This window comes from Xenopus laevis, chromosome 9_10L (assembly GCF_017654675.1).
Source record: "Xenopus laevis strain J_2021 chromosome 9_10L, Xenopus_laevis_v10.1, whole genome shotgun sequence".
Lineage (NCBI taxonomy): Eukaryota > Metazoa > Chordata > Amphibia > Anura > Pipidae > Xenopus > Xenopus laevis.
Window position 1 is genome coordinate 94094326 of NC_054387.1, and position 15834 is coordinate 94110159.

A 15834-nucleotide genomic window follows, 5' to 3' on the forward strand; every position below is an offset into this window, starting at 1 on the left:
TACCCATCCTTAAAGGGGTTGTTGACCATTAAATTAACTTTTAGCATGGTGTAGACTCTGTAGAGAGTGATATTCTGGGGCAAGTTATTAAGCTTTTTATTCAGCAGCTCTCCAGATGCAAGTTCAGCAAACTGGTTGCTATGGTCCAAATTACCCTAGCAACCATGCTTGATCTGAATATGCAAATTAGGGGTGGGAAGGGAAAACATTTTTTACTTCCTTGTTTTGTGACAAAAAGTCATGCAATTTCCCTCCTGCCTCTAATTTGCATATGCAAATATCGGCCAGGCTGAAAAAGGCCAAATCCCGAACTGAATCCTGGATTCGGTGCATCAGTATGAAAAAAGACATGCAATATAATAGCAGGAAGAACACTGATATTTCTCAACAACTTGGACTAGATTTAACACTGAAGGCCAGAAGGTAACAGAACTTGTGTATTGTCAAATTTCAAGTTACACAGACGAAATACAAAAAAAAAATTGCATGCTTTAAACCAATATTAGTTTAACTTTAGTCCTTATCTTTATTCTAAAATTATAGCTAGCATTAAAAAAAAGACTGCTTTGTAAGTTTGTAAGTTATGTTATAAACAAATACCTTTTTTTGATACGAATCCAGCACATCAGCAACATTCTCTTTTGAAGGGGACTTCATGGCAACAAGATCTTGTTCAAGGGATGAAAGCTTATGAAAATAAAAGAAAGGATTTCAAAATATATAAATTTGTGTATGCTAAAAAAGCACCTAACAAACTTAAGGGTACATGTCTGAATATACTATGGTGCTTTGTGAAAATCTGAGGTGATCAAATCGATCAAATCGTTTTTTGCTGAGAGTTGTTTTTTGTAAGTTATTGTTAGTTGAAGTTCCTAAACCTGACAGTTTCAGAAGCTTCTGATGAAGTGGCAGGACACCACAAAACGCGTTAAGCGGGCAGCCAAGGTTCACTGCTGCTGTAATCTGCTTTTATATGTATCGTAAATAAAAAATTTCATTTTATAATACTTCTACTGGACTCCTTCGCTGCTCCGCTGTGTTTTTTTCTTCTCCTTGGATCATAGTGAGTCAGTTTGGTAATGTAAAAGTATTGGACAAATAATTTATGGCAAAGTTATAAGTAGCTTTCAAAGGCAATAGTATGAGAGATGTAAAAAAGAATTTAATCTCTGGTGACAGCATCTCTTTAAGTAAGCCAGCTGCATTTTTGTAATTATATGTTTGAGATATATATATATATATATATATATATATATATATATATATATTATATATATATAAATCCACCGAATCAGGTTCGATGTATATTGTTTATGATTGTGGTAAAGTGGGGAAAGTTCTTTAAAACCACGGTAGAAACACTATAGCTTTTTCCTATGGATTTAACTAATGGAAACTTGAATTGTTGAAAGTATATTTCCATTTGCTTTACTATTGGAGTCCACAAGCTATCAATATTCATTTAGAATTGATAGAAATCATATGGTTAAGTGACCAGGACTTGTGCTTGTTTTTTTAAACTTGAACTAGGGTAAAGTGAATATTTGACAAAGCCTGCGTATTGCGGGTGAAACGCGCGTCAGGCGCATTTTAGTTTGGTTAGGCAGGGTGACTGAATCATCAACAATTTTGCAGGTTATCGCTTTGCTCCACGAATGGGAGGGAATCTCTGTGGGTGAAGGGGTGGGCGATCTACAGAACCGCTGCCTGGGTAGCTTAAATGGACGCCGACAAATTACAGCCATAGACTCTGTAGTATTAATCAGTGGGTCAACTTTTGATGCCACCTAGACGTAGCAATTCCTCACTGACAACGGGGGGTATGGTGGATGGTGAATAGGTGACGGACCTGTTCAAGACCATGAATTATTGGGTGGTGGATGTTACAAGGGGATAATTGACAGGTCGTTTATATTGCTCACAGGTTGTGAGACCCTTGTTTTGTTTTTGCTTTTGGCAAGCACCGTAGTTGTGTATTACACCACGCCATTACAGCTACTCAGTGTAAACTAGAGTGGCTTGCTACAGACTCTATACATTAGTGTCATATTTGACCCAGGACTGGTGAATTTCGCCTTACCTGATCGGAGTTCATGGTCTCCCTGTGTCTAACCTGGTTTTAAATACTTCTCTGGACCAATACAAAAAAAATTTTTTTTTTTAATTAATTAGTAGTAAAAGTTAAGTTTTAATATTGTTCTGTGGATGTCTGGGCTCCTGGATGGGGTGGTGCAACTTTAAGGGTTAACTTTTTCTTTTCCTTTTTCTCAATATTTATCTCCTTAACCCTGCACACCATCCGCTGGATTTCTCAATTGATGGGTGGTGCTCCCTTATCTTGTTTGTGACTAAAGTGAATATTATAAAACATTGTATTGGAAAAGGTATTATGCAGCAAAATACCATACCAACTTGTGCTATGTGCTGTTTATCATCATTTCAAGAATTTAATGTACAAGGTTACTTTGCAAAATACAATTTTTTGTAAATGTTTTACACTTATGACTTTTATGATATTCCTCCCATAAAATATAGAAAGTGTAAAACCACAAACTATTTCTCAGTCTTATAAAAATGTATGTTCTGGGCATGAAGGTTGTGTATGTATATATATATATATATATATATATATATATAAATACTATTTTAAAAAATAGTGGTGAGCACAACTTTCCCTTGTTTGTTATAGTTTATACAGGAGCAGTGACCAGCTCTATGTTGTAGCTCCCACCCCTCCCAGCTATAGTCAGGTGATCCCACTGGTGTCTAATAAAAGGGCAGCCAAGTTTGGGAGTTTTACTTTGAAAGCAGCTAGTAAGTTGCAGGTAAAACTTAGTCCCTTTGCAAAATGTATAAGCAATTGAATTCTTAATGAATCAGATGAAAATTAAGCGTAGGACTGGCCAGATATGGGATGACTTTGACGTAGTTGGCCAGCTTAAATATATTGCAATATATGGACAAACATCCCTGTTTTGTTTAAAGGGTAAGGCATTTTTTAGTAGCAGTATGCACAAAATGTCTCTGTCTTAAATATATTGATAATGGGTTGAGTGCAGAGGACCTCTTGTAGTTGACTATATATATATATATATATATATATATATATATATATATATATATATATATATATATATATAACTTTATTCATTATTTTAAATACTTTCAAACAACCTAGATACATACCTTTTCTGATTCAACAAAGTGGGTTGCTATTCCTGCCTTCTGTACATCACTTCCCTTTAATCGGAATCCAGTAAGCGCAAGATACAAGCCGAGCTTCCCAGTAAGTCGAGGCAAAAAATATCCTCCACCAACATCAGGAAAGAGCCCTGTGTAACAAAATGATATACTGTGATAATATCAGATAGCAAAAGTAGGTTATGTAATATGTATGCAAAGAGCATAACATTGAATATAGATAAACAGACAACATGCACAAATGTATATTAAACCATCAGTTCTTCATTGTAAGGATGTAAGAAATAATGAAAGAAATGTATGAGGGTGTAGCACTACAGAGCAGGGACTTCCTTCCTCTTGTCTCAACATCTGGCACGTAATTCTGAATTTAAATGCATTGTGTATTAATTTGTATTCTATTATTGTACCTCTATTGATCTATTATCGCAATGTCTTTTGAATCAAATTAATTATGTAACTTTTCATACGCAAATCCCATGAGTTAAGGTAACATATAGGCATGATAGTGATTAATAGCTTTTAAAGCAAAACAAAAATGAATACTGTACATTGCAAATGGGCTTAGAAGTGAGCCCCCTGAGCAATTTTACATTCATTTTTTAAAAGTTTATATATCTTCTAAAGAATATTAATGCCTGAATTTGTAAGTCATTACACCTGAAAATGTTTATGGGATACTCAGTTGTTTGTAGCATAGCACAATGCCTGAGTTTTATTGGTCATAACTCTATACTTTATGTTAACCGTATAAAACATGTATTTTTGGGAACTAGATTTAATTAACACAAGAATTTCACACAGACCACAGAGAATCTGCTGCTTGCGCAACTCTTACATTGTTTTGTAGGCTTACAAAATATGTAGGCGATAATGGCGCAACTGATGTTCCCAATATGGTGTCTACGATCGCAAGATACGGGGGAACTTTTAATTGCTGAAGCAAGAGGTATTTTGAGCTGAAAATTAAGCGATTTGCTTCAGAAAAACAGCGCAAAATGCGGGAGATGGAAAAAAAACCCGGCAAAGGAGCCCATAGAAATACATTAAAATTGGCTGGACCCCAATAAAATGGTGTAAAAGGCGGGAAAACATTAAATCCAGGGACGTAAATTGGGGGTTATACTGTATTAGGAAGAGGGATGCATGAATCCACCAGAATTCAACTTTTTTCAGCAGGATTCGGCGGATCCAATGTCTGGCAAACCAAATCCAAATCCTTAAAATCACATAACTTTTCATGACACAAACAAGGAAAAGCCCAGTGTGTAGTTCTCTTTTGCTCTTCCTGGCCCTAATTTGCATCCCTATAACAAGACAGGGATGCCCATAATCACCCGTGATTGTAACGTCTTGACAATGGGCCACCAAGGAAACTCTTCTCTTAATAATTATGACATAGAAGGCATTAGAATTGATGGAAAAAACCTACTTATGTAGGTGACTTATTCCTATACATTATAATCCCTAATATTATTAAAAAAAATTATGAAACTTAAAAAAAACAAATTTAAACAAATTAAAGTAACAACGAACCTATTGCTGTCTCAGGCATTGCAAAGAGAGTCTTCTCAGATGCTACTCTGAAATGTCCATGGACTGACAGACCCACCCCCTATAAAGAGAAAAAGTAGCATATAAGTAGAGGTAATATATATACATATTACTTTATGGTGATCACCAGGACAAAGACCTAAACTTTTGGAGCAGGGTTCTCTGGTCAGATGAAACAAAAATAGAACTGTTTGGCCAAAATGATCATCGCTATGTATGGAGAAAAAACTACGAGGCTTTTAAGTTGAAGAATATCATGCCAGCTGTAAATCTTATGGGTTGGCACATCATGCAGTGGAGTGTAAATGGGAATAGTACATTTTATAAAATACATGGCACCATGAAGAACAACAACAGAGATGATCAAGTGGGTGGGGCAGAGGAGAACAGAGTCAGAGTGGGTGCTGTTGGGTCCCACTGCAATCTCTCTCTCTTCAGGCCCTCCAAAGGGTCTTATCTTTAGAACTGCTGAAAATAATCTCATTAACGTGGTGGTTCGCATTTAAGTTAACGTTAATTATGTTACAGAATGTCCTATTCCTACTGACTTTTTAATTTACTTTACTGATTGTTACTTTTTTTCTTTATCTTTCTATCCAGTTCATCTCCCATACATATTCCAGTCTCTCGTTCAAACCAATGCCTGGTTGCCATGGTAAACAATACCCTAGCAACCAGATATCCACTGAAATGCCAAACTGGAGAGCTTTTGAATTAAAGCTATATAACTTGAACAAAACACAAAAAAATAAATAAATTGAAAACCGATTGCAAATTGTCTAAATGTCATAGTAAAAGTTAATTCAAATGTGAATTTTCCCATTGAAGGCAGCAGTTATATTGTTGACATGATGCTGCTGAGAAATGTATCAACTAATGTAGCAAACTGTAACAGTTCATCTGCATCTGCCTACATCTGGATTATTGAGACACTAGACTGAAAACCAGAGAAAAGAACAATACATTTTAAACTATAATTTTAGAACAAAAATAGAAAGCAATCAAAATGATTCTTTATTTCTGATGTACTATGTATCTAAAAACACCTGAACTGAACTTGCACAACCCCTGTAAAAAGCCTATATTTTAGCCTGTCTTCCAATTCACCAGCATTATTTCAGGCTACCACAACTTTTGTCAAGATACTAATGCTTTTACATAAGCTTAGCCTGAAGTGCTACCTGTAATACATAACATTCTTATTTGTGTCGACAATTTTGCCTGAATCACAGGAGCACAGAATCGGGAAAAAATATTTAACAAAAATATAGGATCCTGCCGAAAAAAGGCTATAAATAGTAGTTTAATTCTCAGAGAGAATCTAATTAATTTTGCTTCTTTTTTTCAATTACCCTTTGATTCTATCCAATTCTAAATTACCTCTCAGGTCAGATTTTCCTACCACTAACCCCAGGCATCTTGCCCAGTTCTACAAATACATATGCATAAACAGACAGGTTTGTGTATGTATTTGTGTGTGTCTTAGTATGTCTATTTATCTGTTTCCAGTCTTTGAAGCATAACCTGGGTGCTTACCTTAAATAAGATACTCTCCTAAGACTTTTGCTGGACAGGCAGATTTATAGTAGTTGATATTTTAATTCTGAAAAAGGTCTCCTAAACCGGACCAAAACTTCTTAAAATACTTTTTCAGGCACTAATTTTGCTCAGTTAGTGAACGGATATGGGACACTAGAATACAAAAACAGTTGTTTTTCCTTTTACTTAGATTCATGTTAATTACCTATCAAGTACAAAGCAGTCTTACTATTAGAGAGAAAATAAAAAGAGTATATTATTATAAAAGGCACTGCCAGCATGTGGATTTTTTGAATAAAAGGGTTACATATCCCACACCCGTACTGACCAACAATCACCATTTCTTACAAGCAGAGAATGCACATGACATTCCACACTTTGCTGTAGTTAGTGTTGCCACCTGGCCGGTATTTTACCGGCCTGTAAAAATGATGGTTGATCCCAATGTTATTAATAATAGCTATAGTATCAGTCATCTGTTATGTAGACTATCGCCAAACCGCAAGTGAGTAATGCACCTAGGAGGGGGGGGGGCACTAGGCACATAACTCTTCTATCTGCATATCCCTATTTCAGGGTCCTGAAGGATAGCTGGATGGGATTTTTGTTATGTCACTGATCGCACCAAATCTCACACCCCCGGCATGTCACTTTCTCTTGCTTGCATACTCTGCATTGATATGCAAATGTAATATGTAGTGGACAAATATACATTTATTATAAAATTGTTTACTTACACCTCCCATTGTAATGCCATCGATAACTGCAACATAAGGTTTCTTGCAGGTACCTATAGAAGAGACACATTAGGTCGTTTACATGTCATTATAAGTACAGGTATGGGACCTGTTATCGAGAATGCTCGGGACCTGGGGTTTTCTGGATACGGGATCTTTCTGTAATTTGAATCTTCATACCTTAATTCTACTATAAATTCACTTAATTGTACTCAAAACTAAAGGTGGCCATAGAAGCAAAGATCCGCTCGTTTGGCGACATTCTCCATAGTAATAAAACAGTACCTATTCAACTTTAAAGGGTCAGTATACCTTCAATTCTCATGTTTCCTTTGGGTTTGCTGAATATTTAGCATTTGTTTGCTTTGGTTCTCTGATGATTTGTAAAGGTAATTACTGGCTTAGCACTACTGCAGACTGGCTAAAAGATCATACTACCTTTCATAGTGCTTCTATTGTGTGTATAATCCAAATAAGAGATGCCAAGAGGAGACATTTCTTAGAGGGCCAGGGAGCAATGCATGGCACTAAGGACAGAGCCAACTCCACTGAGCTCTTCATACAATATATATTTGCCTGTGTTTTGGTACAGTATTAAGACATAAGTGTATGCTGACATTGGCGTTTCTCTCTAACAAGTTAAATATTGCTGTTATTGAAGCCTTGTAAGCTTACAGGTGTGCTTGGTATTTTATGTGTATGTTTTTACTATCAATACATTTTAATTCACATTGCCTGTACATAATAGAAACAGTTCATTGAGGTTTTTTTTTAATTTATTTAGGGTAATGGCACACAGGTAGATGCCCCTTTCTGAACTATACATGTACAGTATTTGAATATACATAGCAACTTATGTTGCACTGATGAATGATCTGAGATACAGTACACGTCACTCCTGTAAGTGCAACTGTATTTCATTAATACATTTATACTACTGGTTTACACTATAGGAGCACGTCCCGCTTTGTTCTTGCTTTTTAGATGTTGTATGACTTGATTCACCACTGATGCACCTGCGACCATTTAACTACAACTTACAACATCAACATTCTGGAAATTTCTTTGAACTATAATTTCTAGATTTGAGTGAATCATTCAGGTTCTTCACATTTCATTGATTTTATCTATTTATATTGCAGGGTAGTTCTACCTTCTTAAGCCTAAAGAACACCATTTTAATGTGGTTGTTTCTCTGTAATGAAAATCACTTCTGAATATTACAATATTTGTTGCATAGTTACAAAAAATATTTACCAGTTCTAGGGATACACTGAATTTGGGGAGTCAGCCAAATCCCGAATCCTTCATGAAATGGGAATTCCCGTTTTCTGTTGTCTATCCTTCATAAAGTCATACTGATTACTGCTCATAATGTCATTCTCCAGAACATAATCTTGAATTTTATCTCTTAACAAGCCTTCAATTAACTTGCATACCACAGATGTCAAATACATGGGTCTATAACTGCCAGGCAGAGATTGTAATCCCTTTTGACAAATTGGCATTACATCAACTTCCCTTCAATAAAATGACAGTGAGAAAATAAAAATGTTTAGTTTTTTATAACTTGTCTGTTTTGGTTCAACGAACACTGATTCTAGCTGATCAGTGGATCATAAATATGTATATACATTTTTTTTTTCTTACCAATAGCATTGTTTAGAATATATTCTTCTCTGAAAAAATCTTGTGCAAGTCTGTCTCCAACTTTTCCTGCATCTGTAACAGCTGAAATGATGGGTAAAAAAGTTATACATTTAAACATTCTCTACAAACCCCTTAATCATAGTAAAAAAACTCCAAATCGTGCTCATTGATCTCAACCAATATCCATGTACTATGGGTATCAGTGGGTTTGAGCAGGTTTAAAAATATCATCTGCCAATACATCAGTGTCAGTGTGTGTGTGGTGCATTGCCAGATGGGTAAGTGAAGAAGAGCAGCAGCAATGAATTTTTATTTCATTATAGGTCTTACAGGCCCCTAAAATAAGGCTACCAAACACAGGCCAATCAGGTTTGCTCTCTGACCGACTCTGAAAGCTGGAAAACAAAGAAAGCAACCTGCACCTGTTGCTGTGTTTCTTTCCTCTTTAAGGCTAAGGCCACACTAGGCGATAGCGCCGCGATTTGACTCGCGGCGACTTTTCGCCGCGACTTTTAAGCCGCAATCGCTGGGGAAACTTTTGCGCTGGCGTCTATGGGGAATCGCGAAAAATCGCCAGCGTAAAAACACACGCGGCGATCTTTTCTCTACTGTCGCTCGAAATTGCCTCGCTAGGCGATTTATTTAATTTACAGACACTGCCTCACCTGCTGTCCTGTCCTATGGGGACCTACATGTTACTCACACTCCCAAAACTGAATACAGGTTTTAATGTTTAACTTGCAAAGGACTTTCATTATACAGCTTTTTATGTTTCGTTGACAGGTCTACTTTAAGCTCTTTTTTCCTGTATCACTTTACATTGATGTCATATACCACTCTCTTGGCCTAACATTTCCATTTATATCTGATGGATTTATGAATTTTCCTAAGCAATTTGCAGTTGATGCTATAATGGGGTTTAGGTAAGAGCATTTTATGGTTAAGATATTTTCTTGTGGTTTCAGAGGCAGGATAACCTTGTCAGTTAGGTTCCATCATAAGCCAAATACCTATTCTTTAACTCAGCGTGATGGTAATACTGGAGGCTTAAATGGCTCACAAACACACTCATGCTAGCATCCATTAAATGTAAAAGATATCCTTACCTCTGATGTCCCCACCCGCACAAAATGCTTTGCCACCAGCTCCTTTAATAATTACCAGATAGGTCTCAGGATCTTCTTCCCACAGCTGAAAGATATTGTGTAGGGCACTGTCTTTAATTGGTTGAGTAATGGCAATATATTTTTAAACAGATTTATATTAGGTGCTGAAACTGTCACCCTATAACCCAAAAATATTGTAATTCAACAACAGCCTGGGGATACAGATGGGACCTTGCAGCTAGAAACAATGTATTTAGTCTGATTTGGGGCTCTCTGGCTGTATGTGTACTTAGGTGGAACTGTGTTGGGTACCGATGGGTTGAACGAAATGTAATGTACTTTATTCTGCTTTCTGTGGGTCTGGAAGCCCTGCCTCTCCCTGGTAGCTCCACAAGAGGGAAGGCATTATTATACACATTTTTTGGGGATTTTCTCTTGTTCTGCTAGGTACTTTGTTCAGTGCAGCTGTGATGCAGGCAATGCAGCGAGATTAATTCTGATTTCTATGGTTCTGTGAATTGTCGGTAAGGTATTTTAATGTTGCCACCAAAGCTGCTGAAAAGCTGTTCTAGCTGTCCCAGGATATATACTATACGGCCATTATAGGTTGGTTATAGCCAACCTTTGGAAACCCAGTGGGCCCAGGCCAGACCCATGGGCGTAATCTATTAGTGCACACCCTGACCTCCATCCTCCCCCCCTGCCCTGATCGTGACGAGCAGAGAGAAAAGGTAGATGTTGGCGGGGGGGGGGGTGGAGGGGTGTTGTGGAAAGGGTTAAGGGCTGGGGGGCAGGGAGTTGTACCAAGATGCTGCAGTCCTGGTGGGCACGGACTGCAACCGTCTGACTTTGGCTGGTACCATAAATTAGGATTGTGGCATTAAGATTGGATGGAGCTTTTTTCCCCCAAATGATATCACTTGTTTCTTTTTTGTTATGTATATACATGTGTAAAACCCTGCTGAATAAACAATTTTCATAATAATAACATTTTTTAGTAGTATGTGGCATTTCAAGAACTAAGAGCCACCCCCTGGGATCCTAGGATTCATGGTGCACACAACCAAACCAAATAAACCATACACACTTCTTCCTGTTTCTGCACTATTTCTGGTCAGGTGATCTCTGAGGCAGCACACAGACCATCACGAAATGGCAGTTCAAAGTAAAAGAGGTAAAATGGCAATATTTAAATAAAGGAAAACTATACCCCCAAAATTTATTTTTAATAGTTTATATCAAATGAAGTGGTATATTAAAGAATCTTACCAAACTGGTATATATATTTAAGCAAATATTGCCCTTTTAAATCTCTTTCCTTGAACCTCCATTTTGTGATGGTCTGTGTTTAAATATATATTCCAGTTTGATAAGATTCTTTAATATGCCACTTAATATGATATAAAAAAAAAACTATTGATACGTTACCCTTGCGGCATGCACTCAACTGATCAGTAGTTTATTTACCAAACAATCTTCCTAACACGTACTCATAGGTGGGATCACACAAAACGCGTTAGGAAGATTATCCGGTTAATAAAACTGATTAACTTCACCGCTGTCTACTGATCTGTTGAGTGCACACTGCAAGGGTGTCGTATGGATTGTGAAAGCCTCCCAAAGCTGCGGGTTCGAGGTGTCGTACCCGTACCAGAGACTAGGAGCGGTGAGTGACCTGTATACCATTATTGCATATTGAAACATGATGAATTAAGCGACACTAAAGTACTTCAGTTTATATGGACCAAGATGCCTCCTAGAGTACGCCAAAACACTACCTGATAATGGTCTCTGTTGAGGGAAACACCATATCAATGCAGCTGGAGAGTAGGGTTGTGTGTATGCAGTTTCTAGAGATAGAGGGATATCTATTCTGGAGTGTAAGGTTAAAATATGAGAAATCTGGGCTACTTTATAGTAAAATACCCAATGTGGCAAAGGCCGCCTCTATTTCTTGGACATATTAAAATCGTATGGCGTACTCTAGGAGGCGTCTTGGCCCATATAAACTGAAGTACTTTTCTAGCTACAATCTTTTCTACTGTAACTGATATCTAGACTGGTTACAGTATTGATTAAATACTAAAAAGTGCAATGGGGTTGTCAGTCCCATATCTGTATATTAACCATTGTGTCCAAATGTTCAAAAATCCATCATGTATCCATCAAAATGCTAGACATTTTTTCTTGTGTCATTATCCAATCTCCCTTATGTTTTGTGATGTCAATACACCATCTAAAACCTGTCAAAGTCATGTAGGAGTCAATGGCAGAGGTTCCTTGAACCATTTGAAGATGTCAGTGCCTCCATGAAAAAAAAACTCAACAATTAGAGCGATTACGTGATTAATTCGAGTTTTGGGTTTTCGTAACTCGAACTCACTGAATTTAGTTTTTTTTCCATTCAAGTTTTTTCTTAAATAAGAAACCATTAGAGTTGTGGGTTCATTCAAGGTATAAATAACATTTGACCTTGATAAATAACCCCCTAAGTGTCTTGCTTGAGTGGAGAAACTGCAGAAGCCAAATAGTTGCAGAACTGGCATTTTACATATGAGGTTGGTATCTTTGACCCTTGGGTTGTTCACGCTGAGTTGGGCCAAAATACAATGGTATAAATAGTATAAAATTGCAAAAATCACTACAAATAGCAAATTAATCTAAATTGCAAAAGTGATTAAACAAGCACCCTGAGTAAGTTTACGTCAATTCATTTTTTGGGTTGAAAACCCCTTTAAGAACACATAATAGAGAACAAAAAAGAAATGGTGTCATCATGTTTACAAATTAAAACTTACCTTCAACTGAGGATAAATCTGTCTGATCATGCCAAGGTTTAGGGCATTAAGTGCCTTAGGTCTGTTCAAAGTAATTACTCCTGCACATCCAGCCTTTGTAAGCAGACAACCTCCATCTTTCACTGTGTGATTAGACATTCTCTAAAAAATATATTAGAATGAAATTCAAGAATGTACAGTATGTAATATTTCAAGGTAAGTCTTATTAAGTACAAATTAGTGGACAGATGAAAACGCTTAGGCTTAATGGGGACAATACTCTCCAGCAAGGCAATGTATAGGTTATTAGGATATATTTTTCCAAATCAGCCATACATATTTCTTGAGACAATAAAATGACACAATGAAAGGTTTCCTGTAATTTCACCATATTGTAGGCAGTAGGTTTTAAAAAGTGAAGGATCTTATGAAGTTAGTTGAGTGCAATGATAAAATGATCTAAGATAGTTTGGTAGATTGCAAACTGAAAGCAGATTATCCCATTAGACAGCAGTACTTTGGGGGGGGGGTAAATTATTAGATTTCTACAAACCACAAGCTTGTGATATACAGCTAAGTGAAAATTAAGAAATATAATACAGTGCAATTAATCAACCGTTTTGGAGCTAAGTCACATGTTTGCAATATAGCAGCAAAAAAGATCTGTTGGTTGTAGCCAGAATAATATCCAGGGACACACTGGGTGTGTTGCGCACAAAAGCAAAAAAAAAAAAAAAAAAACCACTTGTATAGGTCATGTGCACATTTTCACCATTTCACATTTAAACCACACTAAACTACTTAACTACTAATATCACTAAAGGTCATTGAGAGAGATTTTTTCCTCTTATCTTAAAAATCTCAATCCTTTTGTTGCATATGTGCCCAGAGAGGGTGAATCTCGCAATTTCTTTTCCAATATTCATATGTTATACGTATCATTCTAATATTGCACCCAGGCAGAAAATGTTGGAAAATCTTCTTTAGAAATGGTATATCTCTCCTTCTTCTAGGGTCACAAAAACCACTAGCTGAAATCCATTAGCTGATTTCTGCCCTACCGCAGGCAGTAGCCTTCTCTCTCTTCCACATTGCATTGGCTAGTCGAGAACAGACTTTAGCGGATTTCAGCTCAAAACGAAGAGACTCGTAGTTCTTCACTGAAACCTGCCAAGTCTGATCACTCTGAGCCGATTCAATACAGAAGAGAGGGGAGGCTACTGGCCACGGTAGGGCAGTTCCACCCCCCCCCCCCCGTGTGTACCTAGCCTAAGGAACACACTGCACAGGGACTATTTGTGACAGTCAGTGAGGAAGGGGGGTATTACCCAGGGACAGTTTTACCAAGAAATCATGGTTTGTTTGTTCAAAGTTAGATATGAAGCATTGAACAAATTGCCCTGTTTATAAAGGAACGATGGTAAGATGGATGTAGATGGAAGGAGTAAAGCTGCAAGGACTGATCATAACCAGGACAGCCTGCTGTTTATAGATATCGCTAATACTATGCTATAACAAACAATTTTCATTGTCTCTTGACAATCCCCTTTAACAAGGGAACCAAATTATTAATTCTGGTATAAAGGTTCGCTCAAACAAAACAATAGTTACAGAAAAGATACTGTTATTCCAGAGATAATGTAGTATTCAACCTTGTTATGACATGTGCTCCATCCTTATTTTAAGGTAAGCTTTTGCCTTTCTAAAGTTCCCCCTACCTGTCTCCCCTATTCACCTTTGCTATTTTATATCATTTGAGCCTCAAATAAAGCTGCTAGATACGTGTGTGATAGTCAAAGTCTATTTTATTTTACAATAATGACTATACAAAAAAGAACCATCCTCAGATACTTATTTCTTAAATATACAAGGTGGACTCCTGTACTTACCAAATGTTGCCGAATTACTTGCAGTCTGCCAAAGACCTTCAGCCTGGAAAACAAACACACACTGCTTATCAAAAACATACATCACATTGATTCTTTACCTAATAGCACCTCTTCAACCTCTTTTCTTTGGTGATCTAAAGGGTCCATGGTCAAAAGCATTGGTTGGACATAACCTACCATCTCATAGCTTCCCCAACATGACTGCCACTCATCAGAGACTGAGACTTCCCAAGATACACAATGGTGTTCCTCAAATCTTTATGTCCTCTCCTCTGCCGGCACTGCAGGCAGGAGCATTTTTGTGAATGAATTATTTTTAATTCAATTATATGCCTTCTTCTTCTGAGTCTACCCAGCTTTCAATGGGGGTCACTGGCCCCATCTAAAAAACAAATGCTCTGTAAGACTTCAAACTTATTGTTATTGCAACTTTTTATTTCTCACCTTTCTATTCGGGTCCTTTTCATATTCCAGTCTCTTATTCAAAGCAATGCATGGTTGCTAGGGTAATTTGGACGCTAGTAACCAGATTGCAAAAATTGCAAACTGGAGAGCTCCAACACTTTTGGGCATCTGATACATGGGTCTGGTCATTAGTACTGTGTGAGAGGCTACTGAAGTCAGAAATAGAGCCAAGGGGCCAGAGTGGGGATGTGTGCACTGGTGTATAAGAGAGGATGGTTCTCTGGCAGCAGAAAATAGGAAGATGAATATATCCCTGTCTGCGTTAACTCTACCAAACAGTTGAAACAGACTCCTAAACATGGTGTTTGAATGTGGGCAATCCTCTTAAAGACACATACACCTGCTTAAAAGGCTGGTGAACCTGGTAATGCCTTTAAGAGACTGTGACAATATGCTTCAAGTGCTGTCTTTATGTAGGAGCTGGGAGATGGTGATTGGTGGCTGCAGTTCCACAAAGACTGGGAAAGTGAGCATTGCAGAGAGTTGCAAGGAGAGAAGGCTCCTAAAATGTCCTCAGAGAAGGAGACTAATGTTTTCTGTGTGCCACAGAAGGTGCTCTGAAGGAATACCAAATAGTACAGTCCATACAATGTGCCTAAAATGCACATTTTTAAAGCAGAAAGGTGTGTTTAGAAACCAGCCTGTCACAAAAGTAAGTCACGTCTTCAAGAGATGCACAGATGAACATCTGGATTTGTTGGGGAATTAAGACCCCCACAGTTTTCAGGGCTACTCTCAATGTCCTGCAGGACCAATTAGGACTAGCATTAACCAAATATAAAACATACAACCTGGCCTCTCAACTAGAACTAGAAGTTGTTTGACACAGAAACCCCAGTCTCAACCCCAAAAGTCTTATTCTTCACTTTCATTGAATAATTACCCCCATGCCCTGTACAGAAGCTAAAAATGGCAT

General features: G+C 37.4%; 1 protein-coding gene across 1 annotated transcript in view; it reads right to left on the reverse strand.

Annotated features, from left to right (window-relative positions):
* hibch.L (3-hydroxyisobutyryl-CoA hydrolase L homeolog) overlaps nucleotides 1–15834 on the reverse strand; it is a 30245-nt gene that overhangs the window by 12640 nt on the left and 1771 nt on the right. The window contains 8 exon segments of the mRNA NM_001097905.1: nucleotides 601–687; nucleotides 3187–3332; nucleotides 4738–4816; nucleotides 7032–7084; nucleotides 8682–8762; nucleotides 9788–9872; nucleotides 12586–12726; nucleotides 14454–14496. Of these exon segments, the coding sequence (NP_001091374.1) occupies nucleotides 601–687; nucleotides 3187–3332; nucleotides 4738–4816; nucleotides 7032–7084; nucleotides 8682–8762; nucleotides 9788–9872; nucleotides 12586–12726; nucleotides 14454–14496 (715 nt within the window).